Raw genomic sequence first — 19,938 nt, 5'->3', positions numbered from 1 at the left:
TCCTGTCTTGATTATTCACCTTCTGTAATGCAGATAGGACACAGCATGGGTACAGAACAGATGGGAGAGGCATATAGTGGAAAGGGAAAATAAGAAAATGAAAAGAAACTATGCTGAAACAGTGAATTGCATTCACTGTTGTTTGCAAAAAATGACAATTTCATTTTCTGACAAAAAGATAAAACAATGGTTATTTTGCTGGTGTAACTTCTTGATCTGTTGTAGAAATCTGTAATGGATACAGCTTTCAGAAACTTCTGTGTTGAAATGTTGCAATTATAAAATATTATCATTCTGTGTAATACTATTTTTTTCAACTTTGTTTGTTTTTGTGTTTGTTTCAGTTGTTTTTCACTTTCCCCAGGTGGGAAAATATCTTGTGGCTTCTAAAATAAAGTATTTGGTGTCATTGTCCTATCACACCAAGACTTCAGCTGGCTATTTTAAATGCCTTAGATATCTGTGTATGGTCAGGGGTGTGAAGTTAGACCTACAAGGTGGCAGTCTCCTGGAGAGACAGCTGGAGGTTTGGCAGAGCACTTTATGGTGCCTAAATTTATAGTAGATGCATATGTTAGGCATCTATTTACCTTCTGGATGGGTGTGGACATTTGGACATCTATCTGGCAATGTTTCAGAGGTGTTTTTGAGAAAGAATTAAAGAGTTATTCTCATGTGCAGCCCAGCATCCAGCAATAATTTACTTTTTTTTAATTTTTTTTTTTCATGTTGAAGATGTTTATTGTTTCACAGTGATGTTTTATTTAGCCTGTTGGGGATCTTGAATAGTATCTCTTCACCATCAGAGAATAACACACCCACACACAACTTGTTTCTGTTCTCATCTTTGCACAGATTTCCTGTGTGTCATGTTCTTTTCATAATAATTGAATCTTGCCCACATAGTAGCCAGCACGAAACCTGAAACAATCAGATTCTGCTTTGCCTCTCATCTGCTCTCGTTACAGCTGTCAGACAAGGTTATACCCTGTCTAGATTCATAACGACTTTAATGATGTTTTTCATATATTGGTCCGAAAAAAGACAGTTCAACTGTCTTAACATCCTCCCTTACAATGGGTCCTCAACAAGAAGTATGAATCATTATTGACACACTCAAAATAATCTGTCATACTGCTTTAAAATATTAATGAGGGAAGCCTTGAGTCTTTTGATATTAGTAATTGTTTCATGTTGTAATTGAATTTGAAAAGCTCTGTTAAGGTTTTTATCCTCTGACAGTAACTTATTATTTCTAGAATAAAATTGTTTGATAAGTGGTTTAGGTGGCAGCGTTCTGAAGAAGCCCTTTGCACTTCATTTTTCTTTGAACAATGAAAACTAACAATACACTGTAAATGCAGACTCCCAGGACCAGAAGTTTTAAATAAGTGTGTAATTTAGTATCATAGGATTTCTGAAGAGGCCATGTTTTCTGGATGTTTGATCATCCTTGTAATTCTCATCTGAAATGTCTTTGATTGGTTCTCCTCTTTGCTGAAGATTGATCTACAAAATATACAGAACCTGTCATCTGATGCCACACCTGTGTACCAGGGCACTTCAGATCCACCTTGAAATTCAGTTTTGCATCCCAGCATGATGTCTAGGGGTTTTTTCCCTTCAGCACTGTGATATTATGCAGTCACAGCCTGGGTGTGGTTCATTGTTCTGTGGAACTGCTATGTAGCCTGTTGTTCACCCTGTTTTGTCTTCAGGTAGTCAGTTATTCCTTATTCCTACTCAAGTACAGTAATTTGCACTTGGACTATATTTTTCTCCAAACCCATTGTCCATTTGCCAATGTTATTTTAATTCTATTCTTGTCCACCATGGGTTTGCAATCACTGCCAGCTTACTCCATGTGGAATTGTGAAAGGCAGAGTGTCTCTGCAGACAGCCCAGTGACTGCTGAAACTGCTGGGTAGCACTGTGCCCAGGGGAATTCCATGGAGCCCCATCAACAACTGTCTCTTAACTTGATAGAGGACAATGAGTAGCTATTTCTGAGTGCAATTTTCAAGCCAGCTGTTCAGTCTTTACAACAGTACTTTGGTCTAAGCAATATTTTCATAGTTTGCTTGTAAGAATGTTAAGCAGTGTCAAAATGCTTACTAAAGTCAAGACTTGTCACATCTGAGTCTGCTTCCCTAACTACAAAGCTCATTGTCTCTCCTAAGAAGGAGCACACTTGATAAAACATTATTCAGTACTTAGCACCTTGTCTACCTCCTAATATGCTTATTTACAAACTAATAATTTGATTCTTTTTTTTTAAGAAGCTTACAGTAAATAAAGTTAGGGATAGAATTCTGTGTCTCCTTTTTCCCTTCTTTTTTCCTGTCTTTGTGTAAAGAGATGGGTACAATCTTTGATTTTCTGATCTTCGGCCTCTCCTCATTAAATTGTAACAAATATGTTCTAACATGCTTGAGATTGCTTCAGCCAGATTTTTACATGCTTTGAGGTGAATTTACCAGGACTAGTACATCTGAATTTTTTCAGCTTTCTATTTTAGGCAGACAATAAATGACATACTCTTCCTTATTCTCACCTGAGTCTTTTATGAGTGTCAGTTGCATTACTTCACCAGGCACAGGTAATCTTTCTGCTGAAGAAGGGAATAAAGAGAAAAGACATTGAGTTTTTTTGCCACCTTAAGGTCTGTAGTCCCCTGAAGGCAATGCCGTGGAACACAGCCAAACCTTGCACCCACCTCTCAAACCCATGTCTCCAGTCCTGGAGGAGATGTTTCCATCTGGAATATAATTACTGCTGCAACATGAACCTGCAGCCTCAGGCAGGGTTGTATCACTGAGGATTGTGACAATGCATTGCTTGAGCTTGCCCTTTATTAGTTTATGCCACTAAGTATTTTTTTATTACTCTTTATTCTCTTTTTAGTTGCATCTTGTCTTGACCTTTCTGAGCTCATCCCTATACACTTCTGGTGTTATTTTATATTTTGCTCTGCTAATCTTTATGCAGGTCATTCAGAAGACCACTATTGAGCCAAATCCATCATTTTCTATGTTTCTGCTTGGAAAACTCTGCACTTGCTCAGCCTATGTTCTTCTAGTCAGTCTGATCACTTTCCTGAACTTTTTTTCATAGACCTCTTTGCCCCTGGAAGCTATGTTCCATCTCAGGTCACTGCAATCTGGTTCCTGGGTGTTTAATGTCCATGTTCCACTGTTCTCCTCCCAGAATTGTCATCTCTAGTAGTTCAGGGCTGCTGTTGTGATAGCTGTTTTCCTGTTCAGTGTTATTTCTTATAGATATTATTTGGTTTATGTTTTACAACCTCAAAAGGAAATCTCATCCCTCTCTCAGGACTTTCTTCATGGCAGTGAGTAAGATCATACAAATTTTAAAATTTTTGTAGTGGCACTTCTTTCCTCTAAAGAAATGTAAGAAATGCTTCATTTTTTTCTTCACAGTGATACAGATTTTAGTGAAGCCATACATAAGACAAAATGACTGTGTTCTAAAACAAATAATATTTATCTAAGAATAGTAAAATTTGCAAAAAAACAACAGCTATTAGGTTTGCTCTAGGTTCCCCAAATTGCCCAATTTAAGAATTATAAAAAGCCTTATGAGAAATTGATAAACTAAAGGGTATGTTCTATCCTTTCAGCCAGGTCATTGATAAACAAATTGAGTGAGAGTGAACCCAGTACTGATCCCTGGGGAATGCTCTGACTACAGGGCTCCAGCTGGATTCTCCCCTGCTGATCACAACCCTCTGAACTCAGCCATTCTTGACCCACCTCTGTGCCCCTTCATCTGACCCACATTTCCTGAGCTTACCTATGAGGATGTTGTGGGAGTCAGTGTCAAAAGCCTTGCTGTGTATTGCAGCATATTTACTAAATTGATAGTGGATGAAAAATCTGAAAAATACAAAGAGCTCATAGGTTCCTATTGCCAGACTGACATCAGTTTTAGAGATGGTTGTGAAAATGGGTCCCACAGTGAGCTGAGTAGTATTTTAGAAATGTAGCAGTTAATGTAACACATCATTCTTTTCATTTGAGAGGTCTTTATTTTTCCTTGTACTTGTTTTTGTTTTTAAGTATTAATTTTTTTATTACTGCAAAGACTGCCTGATTAATGTGACTTTTTGACTTTTTAAAGACTTCAGAATGAAATCTATAAATTATTTTGACATTTTTTAATGGCAATTTAGTCTTAATTAAACAAAAAATTTTCCTGGCCCAGCTCCAATCACAACCCATATTTTTCACAATGAATGAAGTTGCAAGGAAATTTTAGATTATGAACTTCTGAGAGTAATCCTAGAAATCTAACATAATAACCGATCATCACTCATATCTATTCTCAATATTTTATCTGGAAGCATCAACAGCACATCTTCCCTTTCATCTGGAATAGGCAGCATATCTAACTAAACTATTCCTTATGAATTTCAAAACCTGATTCCAAGGGACGTTTATTCATTTCAATTCAACAAATATTGCTGAAATTATAATATGTATATTAAGCCTAGAGTTAATATTTTAATCTCTTTCCCATTGTGTGCATTAGATTTCCATGCTCCTAATTTTCCAACTATAAAATTTACAGCTGAATTTAGCAAATGTAAATAGTAATAAATTGGCATGTTCAATGCAGCAAAGATGAGGGCTTAGCATCTCCTGGCTATATTGGCTGGGACTTCCCTGTCATACAGGAAGTATGGTTTCTCATAACCTTCAATGAACATTTTTCCCTGAAAAGAACAGCTTTTGGTCCATCTGTAGGACTAATCTTTCCAGCATGTTCAGGGCATTGAGTTCCATAGTTTATTTCTGATTTGTGTCCTTCCTTCAGTTTGTGATGAAAGGCACCATCTTAGTCTGTGATCTGATAATTTGGTTTGATTTTTCATTGTCCTTATATAATGAAAACTGTGATTAATTATTCTGTATTTATCATTTCCAAGCCATTCATGATTTTATTTTTTCTATGATTCTGTCATTAATTTTCTCCTTTCCAAAGGTGAATTTATCTAATCTCTCCCTTTTCTAAACCCACCTATATCTTTGATTATCTTTGACACCTTTCTCTGTAATTGTTCTGATTCAGCTACTGCCTTTCTGAGATGAGGAGAGAGAACGTTGTGCAGCATTGAGGATGCAGGACACAATGGATTTGTATGGTGGCATAATGATGTATTCTACTTTCTTTCCTATTGCTTTTCTACTATTTGATTCTCCTTTCTGACTGCCGCTGAGCACTGAGCGGAGGTTTATAATGAACTATTCACAAGTCTCCAAAGAGCCAATATCAAATTTAGAGCCTATTACTGTATACATGTAGTTACAGCTGGTTTTCCTTATGTGCATTACTTTGCATTTATTGACATAGAATTTCAGCTCTACTTTTATCACCCACTCGCTCAATGCCCTGAGATCCATCTACAACATTTTGCACTGGACTTTTGTTCTGCTTTGCTGCATAGTGTAAATCATACAGGGTTTACATATCCTTGTACTTTTTGGGGGTGCTGGCTGGCAGCAGGCTCAGGAAGAGTCAGCAGTGTGACCTGGTAGCCAAGAGGGCAAACTCTACCCTTGGGTTCATCAAATACAGCATCACCAGCCAGTCAAAAGAGGTGATTATACCATTGTGTTTTGCATCAGTGTGGCCCCACCTGGAGTGCTGTGGCCAGTTCTGGGCTCCACAGTTTAAGAAGGATGTGAGGGTCCTTGGATGCACCCAGAGGAGGGCAACAAAGCTGGTGAAAGCATTGGAACACATCCTGTGAGGAGCGGCCAAGGACATTCAGCCTGTTTGGAGAGAAGGAGGCTGAGGGCTGACCTCATTGCTCTCTCCAGTTTTTTGAGGAGGACAAGTGTACAGGCAGGTGCTGATCTTTTCTTCAGTTTTGATATCCTGTGATAGGAAATGTGGGAATGGTTCAAAGCTGCACTGGGGAAGGTTTAAACTTGACGTTAGCAAGCATCTCTTGACTGTGAAAGTAGTGCAACACTGGAACAGGCTCCCTAAAGAGGTGGCCCCAGTCTGTCAGTGGTAAGAGGCATTTGGACATTTAGCCTTTAGTCAGAAGTGAAATGGTCAAGTATTTGGACTAGATGATTGTTGTAGGTCCCTTCCATTTGAAATAGCCCTGTCCTGTTCTATTCTCATCTATGAGATTAAGAAATTAACGGTTTTATTCCATGACAGTATGTAATTCCTGAGAAGCTGTGGCTAGGGATCTGGTCAAAGAAATTTCTGGAGGTGTAAATGTTCTGGATCAATTGAATTATTCCCCCAAAGGGCTTTAATATGGGACATGGCTTCCTCTTTCCATTATTTTTCATTTTACACCATTCTGTCATATTTGTCCCCATGTCTTCATATTGAATAATTATAGTTTGTGGCAATTTGCTTATTACAGAAGCTAGACTGTCTCTCTTTTATTTTCCTTTTGGTCTAAACTGGCTGTTGTAAAAGTTAACATTTCAGAGAACTGTGAGAGTTGCCAGTAAAATAGACCTACCTGAATTTCCTTTAAATAAGCCAACTCTAGTTCTACTCACAATATGAGGGAATTGTTTCAGCAGGGGAAAGAGTGACATAAAGTTTAATCTCCCAGGTATTTATTCAGCTAGTCTGAGCTGCACAGCATGGTTTAGTAGGCTTAAACTTATTTGTACCTGAAAAGAAGTAAAAAGGAGAGTTCAAACACCCTGTCTGAGAGCACAGGACCCCCAGAAACATATTCCAGATGTCCAAAGGTGCCTGTTTTGGTGATACCTTCAGCCTCCCCTGTGTATAACAGCATTTCTACTAAGGACAGGTTTTTGAGGCTCTGGTGCCCCTCATGTACTTGGCAAAGATCCATCCCAGTTCTGGATTCAAGGAGAAGGAGGAGAAGCAGGTTAACATTTTCTCTACCTGACATAATCTCCTTCAGGCTGTGTAATTCAGAGTCTCTCTTCATGCCAGAACATTACCCAAATAAGCATCATCACCTCTGTCCTAGATTAAATCTGAGCTTGTTTCCCAGAAAGGAACTACCTGCTGTAACCAAAGCTCAGCCTATGAGCCAGAATCAGGGAATCCAAAGACATTTCCAGTCATGACATACTCTCAGTGTGGCAAATGAGCAGCTACTTTTGCCAGGTGCAGTCTCCCTTGCTGATTTTGCATTTCTTTGCAGGAGTAGCCTCGAGGCAGTAGTTAGGGCCAAAACTACTTCCCATATGCTAAAACATTCTGACACTTGGCTCTGGGGCAAGACTAGAAGATGCCTCCCATACATCCAGCATGTGGGGACACACTCACTGGCCATGAAGGGATGCTTGTGGTGGTTTTGTGCTGATGGCAGGAGAAAAAGTCCTTTCTAGAATGGCTCCAGTGCAGCTTGCCTATGTGCATGCTGCCTGATGACAGGCTGAGCTGAGACACTTTGGACAGGAAATGCTCCTTTCAGATGCACCCTGGGCTTCAGGCTGCAGAACCAGACCCAGAGGAAGGTAAAGGGAGTGGTAGGATGCAGTGTCAAGTGAAAGCTGCTGGTAAGAAACAGGAGTGAGTGGGACATGAAGCCACAACATATATCCAGGGACCATCTACTGCAATCAAATAAACTGTGCCAGGGACATGTGGTATAAAAGATCACACAGGGTCAGACATGACGGGAGAAGCGGCTTTGGAAATTCATTAGGCACTGATAGAAAGCAAAGCTTCACTGCAATTCTTGATAGCTTTTCTGCCCAGTGGGAATCCAGCACAAAAGCCTTTTAGCACACAGTTTAACTGGGAATACCTGAACAAACTGATAACATTGCAGCTTTTATGGTATTCTTGTTTCTCATATATCACAGCAGACCACAAAGGATTATAAGGATGTGTGTGTGTGTGTGTGTTTATGTACGTCTCTCTGCACATTCAGGTAGCAGCTTGAACAAATTAAACAATGTTATCCATAGTGAGAACTACAGTGGGAAGGATCAAACAAGGACGTGGCTTTTCCCTTCCACCATCTTTCATGCTACACCATTCTGTCATGTTTGTCCCCATGTCCTCATATTGAATAATTACAGTTTGTGCTGAGTGAAGAGGCTGCTATATTAGCTGCCAAGCACATAAATTCTGCTACGTTTCTAATTATACTATTGTTCCTTCCAAAGACAAAAAACCCCAGTTCAACTGTGGCTCAAAACTGAATCATTTGTTCTAAGGTTTAAATATGGCATATTCATACACAAGCAAAAGCACACATAGGGTAGATCATCTACTAAATATGCTGCTAGATGAAAATTCATTAGGGAAAACAAAGGGATGATTAAGAAAGATCATTGTATCTCCACCTTTTCTATCTGTCATCTGCTATTGTTTATCATCCTAGTATTTCAACAAACACGCCTAAAAAGGCAAAAAAAGTCAAAGTCTGGTGGAGATAGAAGGGTTTTTGGTGTGATTTTCCTTGCATATATTAAACAAAATAGTAATAGAAAAAGAACAGTGAATTATGCAATGTCCAAAAATATTTTGGAATTGATACTCACAGACAGAAATACTATATATGCTACTTATCCACCCTGCCCTGCAAACCAGATTATAAGAAAAGTTTTCAAGCAATCTGTGCTCATTCATGCTGCCTTATATGAATTTCTACACTCTTGTGAGTTTTAATCAGCTCTTGGTTATTATTCAAAGCTTTTATTTCTGTGTGATTTGATTAATGGCCGGTCTAAGCTCCTGCATGTCAGTCAAGCTTTGGAGATTACTTCTGAGGTGCATTTCTGTGTCAATAATATGAGCAGGCTGGTAAGGGTAGAGGTTAAATTCTTATTTCCATTCATTGGATCATACAGCATTTCCTGCATGAGATGGTAGGATGGCTTTGGTCTATCTTTTTTGGGTTGCTTTTTGTTTTTCTGTTACTCTCTGAGGTATCATAGAATGGTTTGGATTAGAAGGGACTCTAAAGATCATCAGATTCAACATTGCCTGCCATGAGCATGGACACCTCCTGCTAGACCAGGTTCCTCAAAGCCCCATCCAGGCTGGCCTTGAACACTTCCAAGCACAACTTCTCCTCTGGGCAACGTGTTCTCCTGCCTCAACTCTCTCACACAGCCCTCTTGTCCTATTACTTGTGATAAAAGTCCCTCTGTGTCTTTCTCATAGCCACCTTCAGCCACTGGAAGGTTCTCTAAAGTCTCCCCAGAGCCTCCTCTTTTCCAGGCTCAATAGCCCCAGCTGTTTCAGCCTGTCTTCACAGCAGAGGCTCTGATCATCTTTGTGGCCTCCTCTGCCTGCCCTCCAGCAGGTCCATGTCCTTCTTGTGCTGGGGCCCCAGAGATGGGCACAGTACTCCATGTGGGATCTTGCAAGAGCAGAGGAAGAGAATTCCCTCCCTCAACTGACTGCTGTGGCATAACTGTTGTTACTGAAAACTTTGCAATGTTTTTCATATGATTTTTAAGCCATCTTTATGGATTAACAGGACCCAGAATGATATTATGTTCAGTCTTAGCTGTTATTACTTAGGTATTTAAGATATATCTATAAAGGTGCTTAGCTAATAGTGGGGATCAGACTGTCATAATTCACTCAAATCTTGAACTAGATATTTTTGTTTCCATGTCACAGCTTGTTTGTCTTTAAATGTGTACTGCCACATGGTAATATAATTGTTTCATGCATGTGTTATTTACATTGTGCATGAAGGGAAAGAAGTGATTCAGGAGAAAGAAGTAATTCTTACAGATTTCAATGCATTGTTGGGATTAAAATACATTCTCTGTGTCTGTTGTAAGACCTAAGTGGAAATAATACTCTCATTATGTGCCTTCAGATCTAATAAGGAGGGAAAAAATATCTTTTGGCATTCTATCAACAACGAACATCTTTCATGATTGCAGAATAAGCAGTGAAAGAATTTTAAAAGGAGTATTAGCATAAAAAATGGCCAAGATTTGTAATATTCTGCTGTTCTGAAAGCAATTTGCTTTTGTACCCCCTGCATGCATAATCGGTTTCACTGGGATTCGAAAACCTTCCCAAGTACCTTGTCACATGCCAAAGAGATTTATATTTGCTTTAGTCACTGGCAGACATTTCTTTCATTCTTTCTTCTGATTTCATTACCAGTTTCCAAAGGGGTATGTGCAGCTTAAGTGGAGGTAAAGGCATTATCTGATGAGTACTTTAGGAAGTACTTTGGGTTACAAGACACCAGCAAAACTGAATTTCTTTGTTATATCAAAAGATGTGAAATATGGTGTGATCTGCTAGTAGCTCTGAAATTATCCTCAACACTACTAAGCAAAGGTAAAAGCAAATAAAAACAGGTATTTAGAAAATGCAAAACCAAGTAACACCAAGTCACTTTACCAGAAATTAAGAAAGGTCATCTTTTCACCTGCTTATTGTAAAATTGGATGTAAAGGGTTTTCTCAGTTCCTGTTATTCAGCTGACAAATTAATTAGTCATTAAATTAAACATGAGAACTTTGACCCTGTTCTTAGGATGGCTTTTATTTTCTTTACACACTGAAGAAAAGCTAAATCTAAAGTCTCACTTGTTTATCCAGTTCTTTTTTGGTGATTTTGTTAAGAGTCTGCTTAGATGTAGATCTCCTTTCTCTTCCTTCTTACCACCCTCATCCCCTTCACTTTCCACTGTTTTGCTCTTAAACTTTCAATGTTTAAGGTTGCCTTTATTTTACACTTTTGACTTTCACTATATCCAGTTGTATCATCAACAAGCAATTAATATATTTCAAGATAAAACACTGTTCTGACCAGTCATGTTTAAATACTGTGTTCAGTGTTTTTACCTATTTAAGACTTCCTTTTCATTCCAAATAGGAAATTTAGATCTCTATCACACAATAGGCAACCACATAGATAAGAATTAATGCTTGGGGTTTATTTCTAATCTCTTCTCTGAGTAAAGTACAAAGGTTCCCAGATGACTTCTGTGGGCATAACTCATCTTGGAGCACCAGTACCCCAGCCCAGTCTGTGAAAGTTGCTCTGACATTTTCATAGTGTTAACAGAGTACCTAGGTGAAATTCTGTCACCTACAGAATTATACACAACATTGGATTACACAGTTTGCTCAAAATCCTCTGTCTTTCAGGACACAGAGCACAAAATGTTATTTCTAAGGACTTGCAGCAAAAACAAAGGAGGGAGAATAACCCTGCGCTAGGCTGAAGAGCAAGAGGGGAGAGAGAACACACTAAGTTTTCCCTTCTTGGTCTCAGCCCTAACAAGGCTGGGACACATTTTGGCAACAAAACACATCATTCCCCCATCTTAACTGGTAAAGTTGTTTTTGGGCAACTGGGTAACAGGGAGTTATACATTTATGCAGCTGGAGAAATAAATTTTCAGACTGAGGGCAGGCAACAAAGTTTCTTATCTTGGCCTGGGAAAATCAGATTGTCAATACAATTTTTTATTTAAAGCAAAGAGACACAGTGGGAACAAAGACTTGAGAGCAGCAAATACAAGGTAGAACTTCAAAAAGAACAGTAACTAACAGGTGTAGGTAGTGGTCTTTTCTGGCATGGTGCTGGACTCCCAGTGCTAGCTAGGTGGTATTCAGGAGGAATTGGCTCCTGCAGTATTAGCTAATAACAACCTCTGTGTATTTTAAGAACAGACATTTGTGTATCTGCTCAATTTTTTCTCCATGGTAAATACATAGCAAAAGTACCACAAAGCTCCTGTCACCCATTTACAGAGTCCTTAGCACATTTTAAGGGTTATCAGGGTTTTAAGTCTCTAGGAACTTTACAGCTACAAATGGCACAGTTGGACCAGACCAGCTCTGTGCCATGCTGATTAAATTGGTAGACAATACCTCTACAGCCTGAATTTTATTCAACTCAAATCAAATAGATTTTAGGAAGATGAAGGAGAGAGAAAAAAAAAAAAAATCAGAAAACATAGGGTACTTCAGCTGCTGCTGCTACCTTTTTCTACTATGTTTTCTGGACATTTTTCCAGTTGTTTGGGTGCTTTTATGATTTTAGATTCCTAAGTACTTTCAGATTGTGCCTCCCCCCACTAACAGTGAAAAATGTTACACATTTCACCATATAATTCTGGAAAACGCAGATATACCTTTGAAACCGTCTGTTCTTTAATTCAAAAAATTGCACTCGGTTTTGAATTTATCTATAATGATAGAGTTTTACAATATGTTTCTAGTAAAATATTAATAATCAAGCAGTAGAATGCATAATTGTGTAGTGTCATATAATTGGATAACTATTTACTATAGTAGTAAATGGTTATTATTGTGCTTGAACTATATACTGCTGTTACTCTGGATCTTTTTCCTTTTTCATTGTCTTGAAATATGTAGAGTTATGGTTTCTTTGTGCCTGATAATCTTAAATCATATTTCTATCTTGCTGATAGAAAGATATTATTCCACAGATACTGGGATAATATCCTGTTTCCCTTATGTATCTCCCATTCTGATTTAGCACTTTTCTAGTCTTTAATGGAGGAAAAAGGCTTTACAGTCCTCTCTGCAGAGTAATAAAAGCGTTAGTGGCAAGTAGGTAGCTAAGAAGATTAACTACTCATGTTTCAGCTTTTCCTCAGTAGTTGTTAGCTCTTCTGAAAATGCTAATGAGGAAACAGTAATAGTCAGAATGCTTTGTAATTTAATGCATTTTTACCCTTTTGCTCAGTAAATTCACTCTTGTTATACAGTCTCCATTTTATCAGTTAAATTTAAGACGTCTTGTCAAGCTTTGTATCCTACAATTTTTTTATGCGTAAAGATTCGGTTTTAAAAGTTTCTTTTCTTTTCACAGTCTTTGTGGGAAATTGGGTAACAGTGAAGAATCTTGCAGAAAAAAAGCAATTGTGTTTGTCAAGTTACAGCTTCGAAGAACCCTGCAGATAAATAAGAAATAACGATTTTCAGGTCTCATCAGCAAAAAAGAAGTCAAGAAAAAGTCGTATTCAGTGCAATGGCAATCTGGGCAGATTGTGTGTGTACAAGAAAGAGTGTGAAGCACAGTTTCCATTTTGATTGGAGAAATGTCCCAAATCTAGTTTACCTACAATGTCACATACATCCTCTTGGAGCCAGGAGTACTGCACATTTATTTTGTTTATGAGGATGGTTCCATGTTGTTGCAACAAGATCTCTGCAAGACTCTGTGTAGCTGCTTAACAGTGGAAAGTGTTGTACACCCGACCTTGGAGATTAACCTGATAGCCCAGGGCACTGCTTCATGTAATCTTAAATACTTAGGGAAGACTCACATATCAGCTTTGAACCAGTGGAACTGCAGTATGTGAAGCTGATAGGAAAGTAATCTCATACTGCGAGAGCGTATTTAAAGGCCACAGCTGCTGATGACAAAGCAAAGCAGGAAGATTTAAATCAAAATTATCCAAATCATCAATTTTAATAAAAAGCATTTCAGTCTGCAGAAAGCAGCCTTGATTTAAATCATCACTCTAGTTTTATTTTGCATTTGTCCTTGCTTTCATTAGGAAAGGTTAATCCACATTAAGCAGTAACTATTAAAATACATTAATTAGCGAGTAAACATACATTTTTGCACTCAGTTTGATTCTTATTTTTAATAGGATATATTCTAGTAATATCCATTTATTAAAGCAATTATATCTCACAGCATATATTTGCTCAAATGATTAGTTTTTTAATTTCTTACATGTTTTAATAGTTTCTCTCAGTTTAATGATGGACAATTATATATAATCTAATTTCACTTCTATTAAACCAGGCATTTACATTTCATGCAGATGTCCATAGCTTAAGCCTGGAGATTTAAGTCAGACTAAAGCATTAAGGTCCTCTTGAGACTCTGCTGCCTGCACAGAACAAAAATAGCAGAGATTACTACTATTTTATTTCTACCTAAGGATATCAGCAGAAAATAAATTGTGCATCAAAAGCCTTGATAATAGCATCATATCAGTGTACCCATGATCCACTAATAAGAAATTCCTTTGTGGACTCCACACTGAAGTCTCTGCCAAATTCTAGCCTAGGTGACAACTGTTTCTCACAAACTGAGCCTATCCTTCACTATGACTTGGAGAATTCAGCAACTCTTATCAGCTAGTCATTGAAGAAATAAGGTTTTTGGTGGGAAAGTTCTGATGGGTCTAAAAATGCTGTATGGTCATGTCCAAAGAACTATGGCTCAATATTCAATGACAGGTGGTATCACTCGGGAGCCCACAGTGGGACTGGTGTTATTTCATGCCTTCATTACTGAGGGTAATTAATGCAGTATTGGGTGCACCCTCAGCAGATTTGCTGATGGCACCAAGCTGAGTGGTGCTGTTGGTGGGCTTGAGGGGAGAGATGCCACACAGAGGGACCCTGGCAGGCTCAAGGAGTGGGCCCATGTGAACCACATGAGGTTCAAAAAGGCCACGTGCAAGGTCTTGCACCTGCCTCAGGGCAATCCACAGTACCAGGCTGAGGAATGAATGGCATGAAAAGAGCCCTGCTGAGAAGAACTTGAGGATCACGGTTGATGACAAGCTTAAAATGAGTCAGCAAAGTGCACTTTCAGTCCAGAAAGCCAGTTGTACCCTTGGCTGCATCACAACAAGTGTAACCAGCAGGTAAGGGAGGTGATTCTACCCCTCTACTCTGCTTTCATGATATTCCACTTGGAGGGCCATGAGAATATTTGGAGGGCTGAGAGAGTTGGGGCTATTTAAAATTTATTTTGGGCTTTCAATTTATAAAGGGGACTTCTAAGAAATATAGAAAGAGGCTTTTTACCATGGTCTGTGGTGAGAGGGCAAAGGGTAAGAGTTGTAAATTGAAAGAGCATAGATAAGATTGAACATAAGGAAGACATTTTTTTACAGTGAGGATGGTGAGGCACTTGAGCAGGATGCCAGGAGCAACTGTGGATGCCCCATACCTGTAAGTGTTCAAGGACAGGCTGGATGAAATTTGAGAAACCTGGCCTAGTGAAAGATGTTCCTGCCCACAGCAGGGAGGTTGAACCAGAAGAGGTTTAAAGTCCCTTCCAACCAAAACTATTCTCTGCTTCCCTGAAATAGCTGAGTATTTTATGTATTGCTTATTCTCTCTAGAGAAAGATGTATACCCTAACCACTGTATAGATGGATGAAGGCTGGGAACAGCAGCCTCTACCCACACTTTCCCACCTGATTTTCTGCAGAATGGCACTGACATGTGTCTTCTGAGACAATTAACTAGACTGGGCTCTCCTGGTAAGACAGTCTTGTATAGTGCAGGGATCCCAGAAGGTTTCTATGCCTTGAACTCAATGTTTTTGGGACAAGGACTCCTGGCTGTCTTTTTCTCTCTGGATCAAGCCAGAGGCTTCTATTTATACTTTCAGGTGCTAGTGATCTTTGATGCATTGGACATCCTGTTCCAGCCCCTTCATTGGTCCCTTTAATGAATACTGAAACTGAAGATGACCAAATTAAGAATCTTCCAGCTCATATGCAACATATTTGCTTTAGTTATCAGGGAACACACATTTCAGTCTATCACTTGGTGCTGGGCCAGTAGCCTACATTTCCTGTACCAAGACTGGCAATTAGCAAGATGGCTAGATGGGTTCATATGAGCATAACACTATTAATTAAACAGCAGCTGCGTTAATCAAGATACCAAAAGTAATTTGTTGGAATAAATATTTTATTAGCATGTCCATCAGTAGCACAAAATAAGAGGATTTAATTAATTAGTTTACAAAAATATTCACACAATGGTGGCTCTAACTCTGTTTAAGGACCTGGAAACAGGTCTCATCTGTCAAAGGGTATATTCCCACTTCATCACTTCTTGTTAATGGTGCTGTAGATATCAGGTACCCAACTATAACTACTTGTTTGTTAGTCACAAGCCAAGCCTTGCTGACCCCCTGAGCAGCAACACCTGACAATTGATGCTAAAGGGCTCTTTTTTCTCCTCGTTGCTTTCTTCTCTCAGAAACATGCATTCTGACATTTAACTACAGAAAGATATTATTGGATTATGGAGGGTTATGGTTAGTCACCTCTTTTTTTTTTTTCCCCCTTGAAAAGACCACAAAATTGAAAGAGGGTGAATATATATATATTATTTCTCCTGGTATTAATAACTAAACAGATGGGGAAAATGGTGTGTTTTAAACTATACATCATAAATACAACAGCTACCAGTGATTTCTAATGCTGAGGAATATAAAGAAACATATTTCTGAGAAGTAGAGAAAGGTTGCTGATTTTTAAAGAAGGTCATAGATTAGGCAAAGTGTGTTTCAAGCATGGAAGTGAGTGGGAAAAGATTAAGGAGAAGGTCTACTGGAAGAGCAGGATGAAAGCTCTTAAGACTGTTAAAACTCAGGCTTGTCATGACCCACATTTTTGGAAGACTTTTTTGAGCACTTTTGCCTATTGCTTTCTCTGTGTCAGGTCATTTATTACTTGTTAGAGTGGAAGTCTTGCTGTGCTTTATCCACTTGTCCAACATCTTTGATATTTGAGAAATCTGCTGGAAGCACTTACAGAGACATGTTTTATATAATATGCATGGATATAGAGCACACATGTACATATAAAGAAAGAACTGCATTTATAAAAATAAAATTAATTTAATACAGAATACTACTAATAAGAAAAAATAATTGCATGATGGGGAAAGAGTGAATAATTCTAGTATTTGATCTTCCTTCACAAACACTTAACCCACAGTCACCCTACAATTCACTTCTATCATTTTCATTATCTGTTCAGCAGTTTTACTCTTCAAAATATTTTAGTCATGTTTAAGAAAAGGAAACAAACCCAAGTGACTTATATAGCCAAATTGCACAACACAAATGGTGATCAGGAAACATTGAAAATAAACAGTTGACATCCTGTTATGAAAAATCACCCATTTTCTGATTTTTCTGTGGTACAAAGGCACTATTTTTTAATTATATGTAACCTTCAAGTGGCACAAGCACTGCATCTCAGGATTTGTCTTTTGATCTCTTGGAAGCCTTTATATTTTATTGTTTTAGTTGTCATGCCTGAAAGGTGCTCTAAACTGTGAAGTTTAAGGAAAAAATGTGCTTAAGCTGTCAAGGAGTCTGTAAGCCAATGCTGGCCCTGGATGTGCTGGCAGCAGAACTGTTAGATCCCTTTGTCATTAATAGCAGGGGCTGGACTGCTCCAAGTGACCCACACAACTCTCAGCAGGTGAAGCGAGCACACAGTGACCCAGCCAGCCCTGCGTGTCTGTGGGTCCATCCTGCTGCAGCCTCTCTGGCACCAGGCACATGGGGATGGGCAGCTCAGGCATGGATCTGTCCTGGCCACATCCAGCAAGCACCTCCTGCAGAGCTGGATTGCATTCAGCTGCCTCAGAGCATCAGTGCAACAAAGTGCTGATGCACAAAGTGCTGCTCACCTGAGAGAGGATGTGGCAATACCACGCATAAACTGGACACCAAAAAGCAGTCAGGGAAGCTGCTGATGCTGTAGTCTGCTCAGAATGAGAGAAAAGTTGGATTAAAGTCACTTTGTCAAAACACCAGTGAGGTGGATGCCATGGAGAGGAAGCTCCAGTGGGACAGTGCCACAGTGCTGTGACAGCCCTCATTCACAAGTAGCTCAGCTTCAGCGTACTGTAGATTAATTCTCTGTGGGAAGATTAATCCCTTGGAGAAGGATTAAACTGCAGTGAACTAGGGCCACTTTATTTCTGAATGGGGAAGGCCACACAGGGATTTAATGTACTTTATCTTATGTGCATTGATTTCACAGCTTTAGTTAATTCATCTTGCATTCCCTGAACTCCCTTGTGTGGACAAGCTTTTTTGTCTGCAGAGAGGCTTTTGGAGCTGCTTGTAAAGCTCCTCGTGCAGCCCAACCAGAAAGCAGGTTGGAATGATTTCTCTGCTTCTGAAGGAGCTTATACCTGTCTAGATACTATTAAATTACCTTTTTCTCAGATGGCTGATCCGTGACATCCTTAGAATAACTATTTTAATTAGATTTTTTGAATGGACCAGAGAAAAAGGAGTGTTCTTAAAACTAATCTCTGAGCTATTTTTGAAATCTCTCATGAAGAGTCTTTTCAAGGCTTTCAGATAGCATGAATTGTGTACAGCTGCACAAACAATATTTTCTCAAGATTGGACATGTCTGGCTGTGCAGTTTAATAGGTTTCCTTGCCCAGTGGGATTTTCTTCATCTTTGGTCATGGCCATAAGAAAACATTTTGTCTATATGGATAAGGAATGAGTGGCGTTTCTATTTCTTGATCCTAAAGATCTCAATCCCTTCCTTTTGGTGGCACAAGTGACACAGATCTGGGTTAAGGAGGATGTTTTTGTGGGGGCTGCTGTTAAAATAATGGCATGGTTTGACTGTTTTTGTTCTTTGGAGAAATGCTACTGTTCATTTCCTGCATAGTTAACACGAACTATTGATAAGGTGTTTCCTGATGTCAATGAATCATAACCCAGTTTTACTGTCCAGTTGCATGGTGACAATTCACCTATCAATTTAAAATTTTGCCTAAGAGTTCTTCACTGGGACACTTCATGCAGCACCAAAAGACAACTCTTGTGGATTCCATAGAAGTGTTACTATGACTTAATTCTGTAGCAGTCAATAAATATTTTGACATTTTAGTAAGCATAGAGGTGCATAGGGGGCCTGCATCCGTGTGGGAAAAGCTATGTGAGAACAGAGGTATTGAAGAACAAAGAAATATAAATAACAGCTGAACATCAGGGTACAGCTATTTCCCACAAGTATTAAAAGCAGTATTCATCAATATGGATCCCACTGGGACTGGGAAATATTTTAAACTATAAAATAAATATTTATATATAAAATATATGTTATGCAACTTGAGCAAAAGAGAGAAAATTATTTTAGCTGTTTGTGACCATTTGCACTGAAATCTGTAAATGTGGGAAACAGTAATAGGAAAAAGTAAGTATCTTAAAAATTTAGCTGTGATACCTGTATATCATTGTAGTAAAAGCTCTGTATGTGTTCCATGTGTTCTAATGTTGGCTTTTCCTCTTTTTTCACACAGCTGGTTGGATTTGTGTATGCCTGTTATGTGATCAGTATTTTCATGGAGGAGGAGGACAGCTGTAAGTACTGATACACACCTCACCATCTCTGGAGCCAAGGTACCTGGGCTGAGGCTTAGTCTTGCATTGAACTACCAAGGCAAAGAACAAAGTTTGAAAAATGGCAGAACCTGGCATTCATGTACACACCCAATTATGCTTGAAGACATATTTAGGTACTAACAAGTTGTCGAGGTAGGATTGCACTTTCTGAACTTCTTCATAGAGATTTGTGAACCTCTTACATGAGTCACAGTGATGAAAATTATGTGATCCATGTGGCATACGTATAGATATATATGTATGTCTTTATGTATGTAAATTTACATTTGAATCAAAGCTCCTGAAGCCTCTTAAACTGTTTTCCCACAACTTGTTTGTCATCAGTAAAATTATTGGAGAGGACAGACTGAGCCATTTACAGCGTGCAGTATCACTCTGATCAGTAATTAGGTGAACCTGATCTATGCTCACAGGCACCTAGACCATGTATTTAAAATACTGACCCTATATTCATAACTTCATTTTGTCAATGAAACCCTTATGTACATACTCATATTGTTCTGAAAGTGCACATCTTTAGAAAGTATTTCTCAAAAAGTCATTAAGAGGGTATTCGAAAAATCGAAAATTTTGGTAGGATGCTGTGTGAAAAGTGGTTGTGGGAATTGCCTGAGGATGTCATGCATATAACCATTGGTAAAAGCAGTAGAGAGAATGGAAAAATATTGGATGAGCAGAGGAGCAAATACAAGAACAAATTAAAAAAGGGACAATGTATGATCATTTAAATTACTTCCACTCATTTATAAGGAGGTAAACAGTAAAATAGCTCTCTCTAGGGGAAAAAGA

The 19,938-nt window shown here is 38.7% G+C and overlaps 1 protein-coding gene across 2 annotated transcripts in view; it reads left to right on the top strand.

Annotated features, from left to right (window-relative positions):
• NKAIN3 (sodium/potassium transporting ATPase interacting 3) overlaps positions 1-19,938 on the top strand; it is a 334,300-nt gene that overhangs the window by 290,226 nt on the left and 24,136 nt on the right. For both annotated transcript variants that reach the window (XM_088058130.1, XM_088058125.1), the window contains exon 5: positions 19,047-19,107. In XM_088058130.1, the coding sequence (XP_087914256.1) occupies positions 19,047-19,107 (61 nt within the window). The remainder of the gene's footprint in view (positions 1-19,046; positions 19,108-19,938) is intronic.

The sequence above is a fragment of the Pseudopodoces humilis genome, chromosome 1 (assembly GCF_049639895.1).
Source record: "Pseudopodoces humilis isolate 2021_Gansu_Grassland_sample_001 chromosome 1, ASM4963989v1, whole genome shotgun sequence".
NCBI lineage: Eukaryota > Metazoa > Chordata > Aves > Passeriformes > Paridae > Pseudopodoces > Pseudopodoces humilis.
The sequence above is the reverse complement of the archived record's forward strand: the minus strand, read 5'-3'. Positions and strand labels throughout refer to the sequence as shown.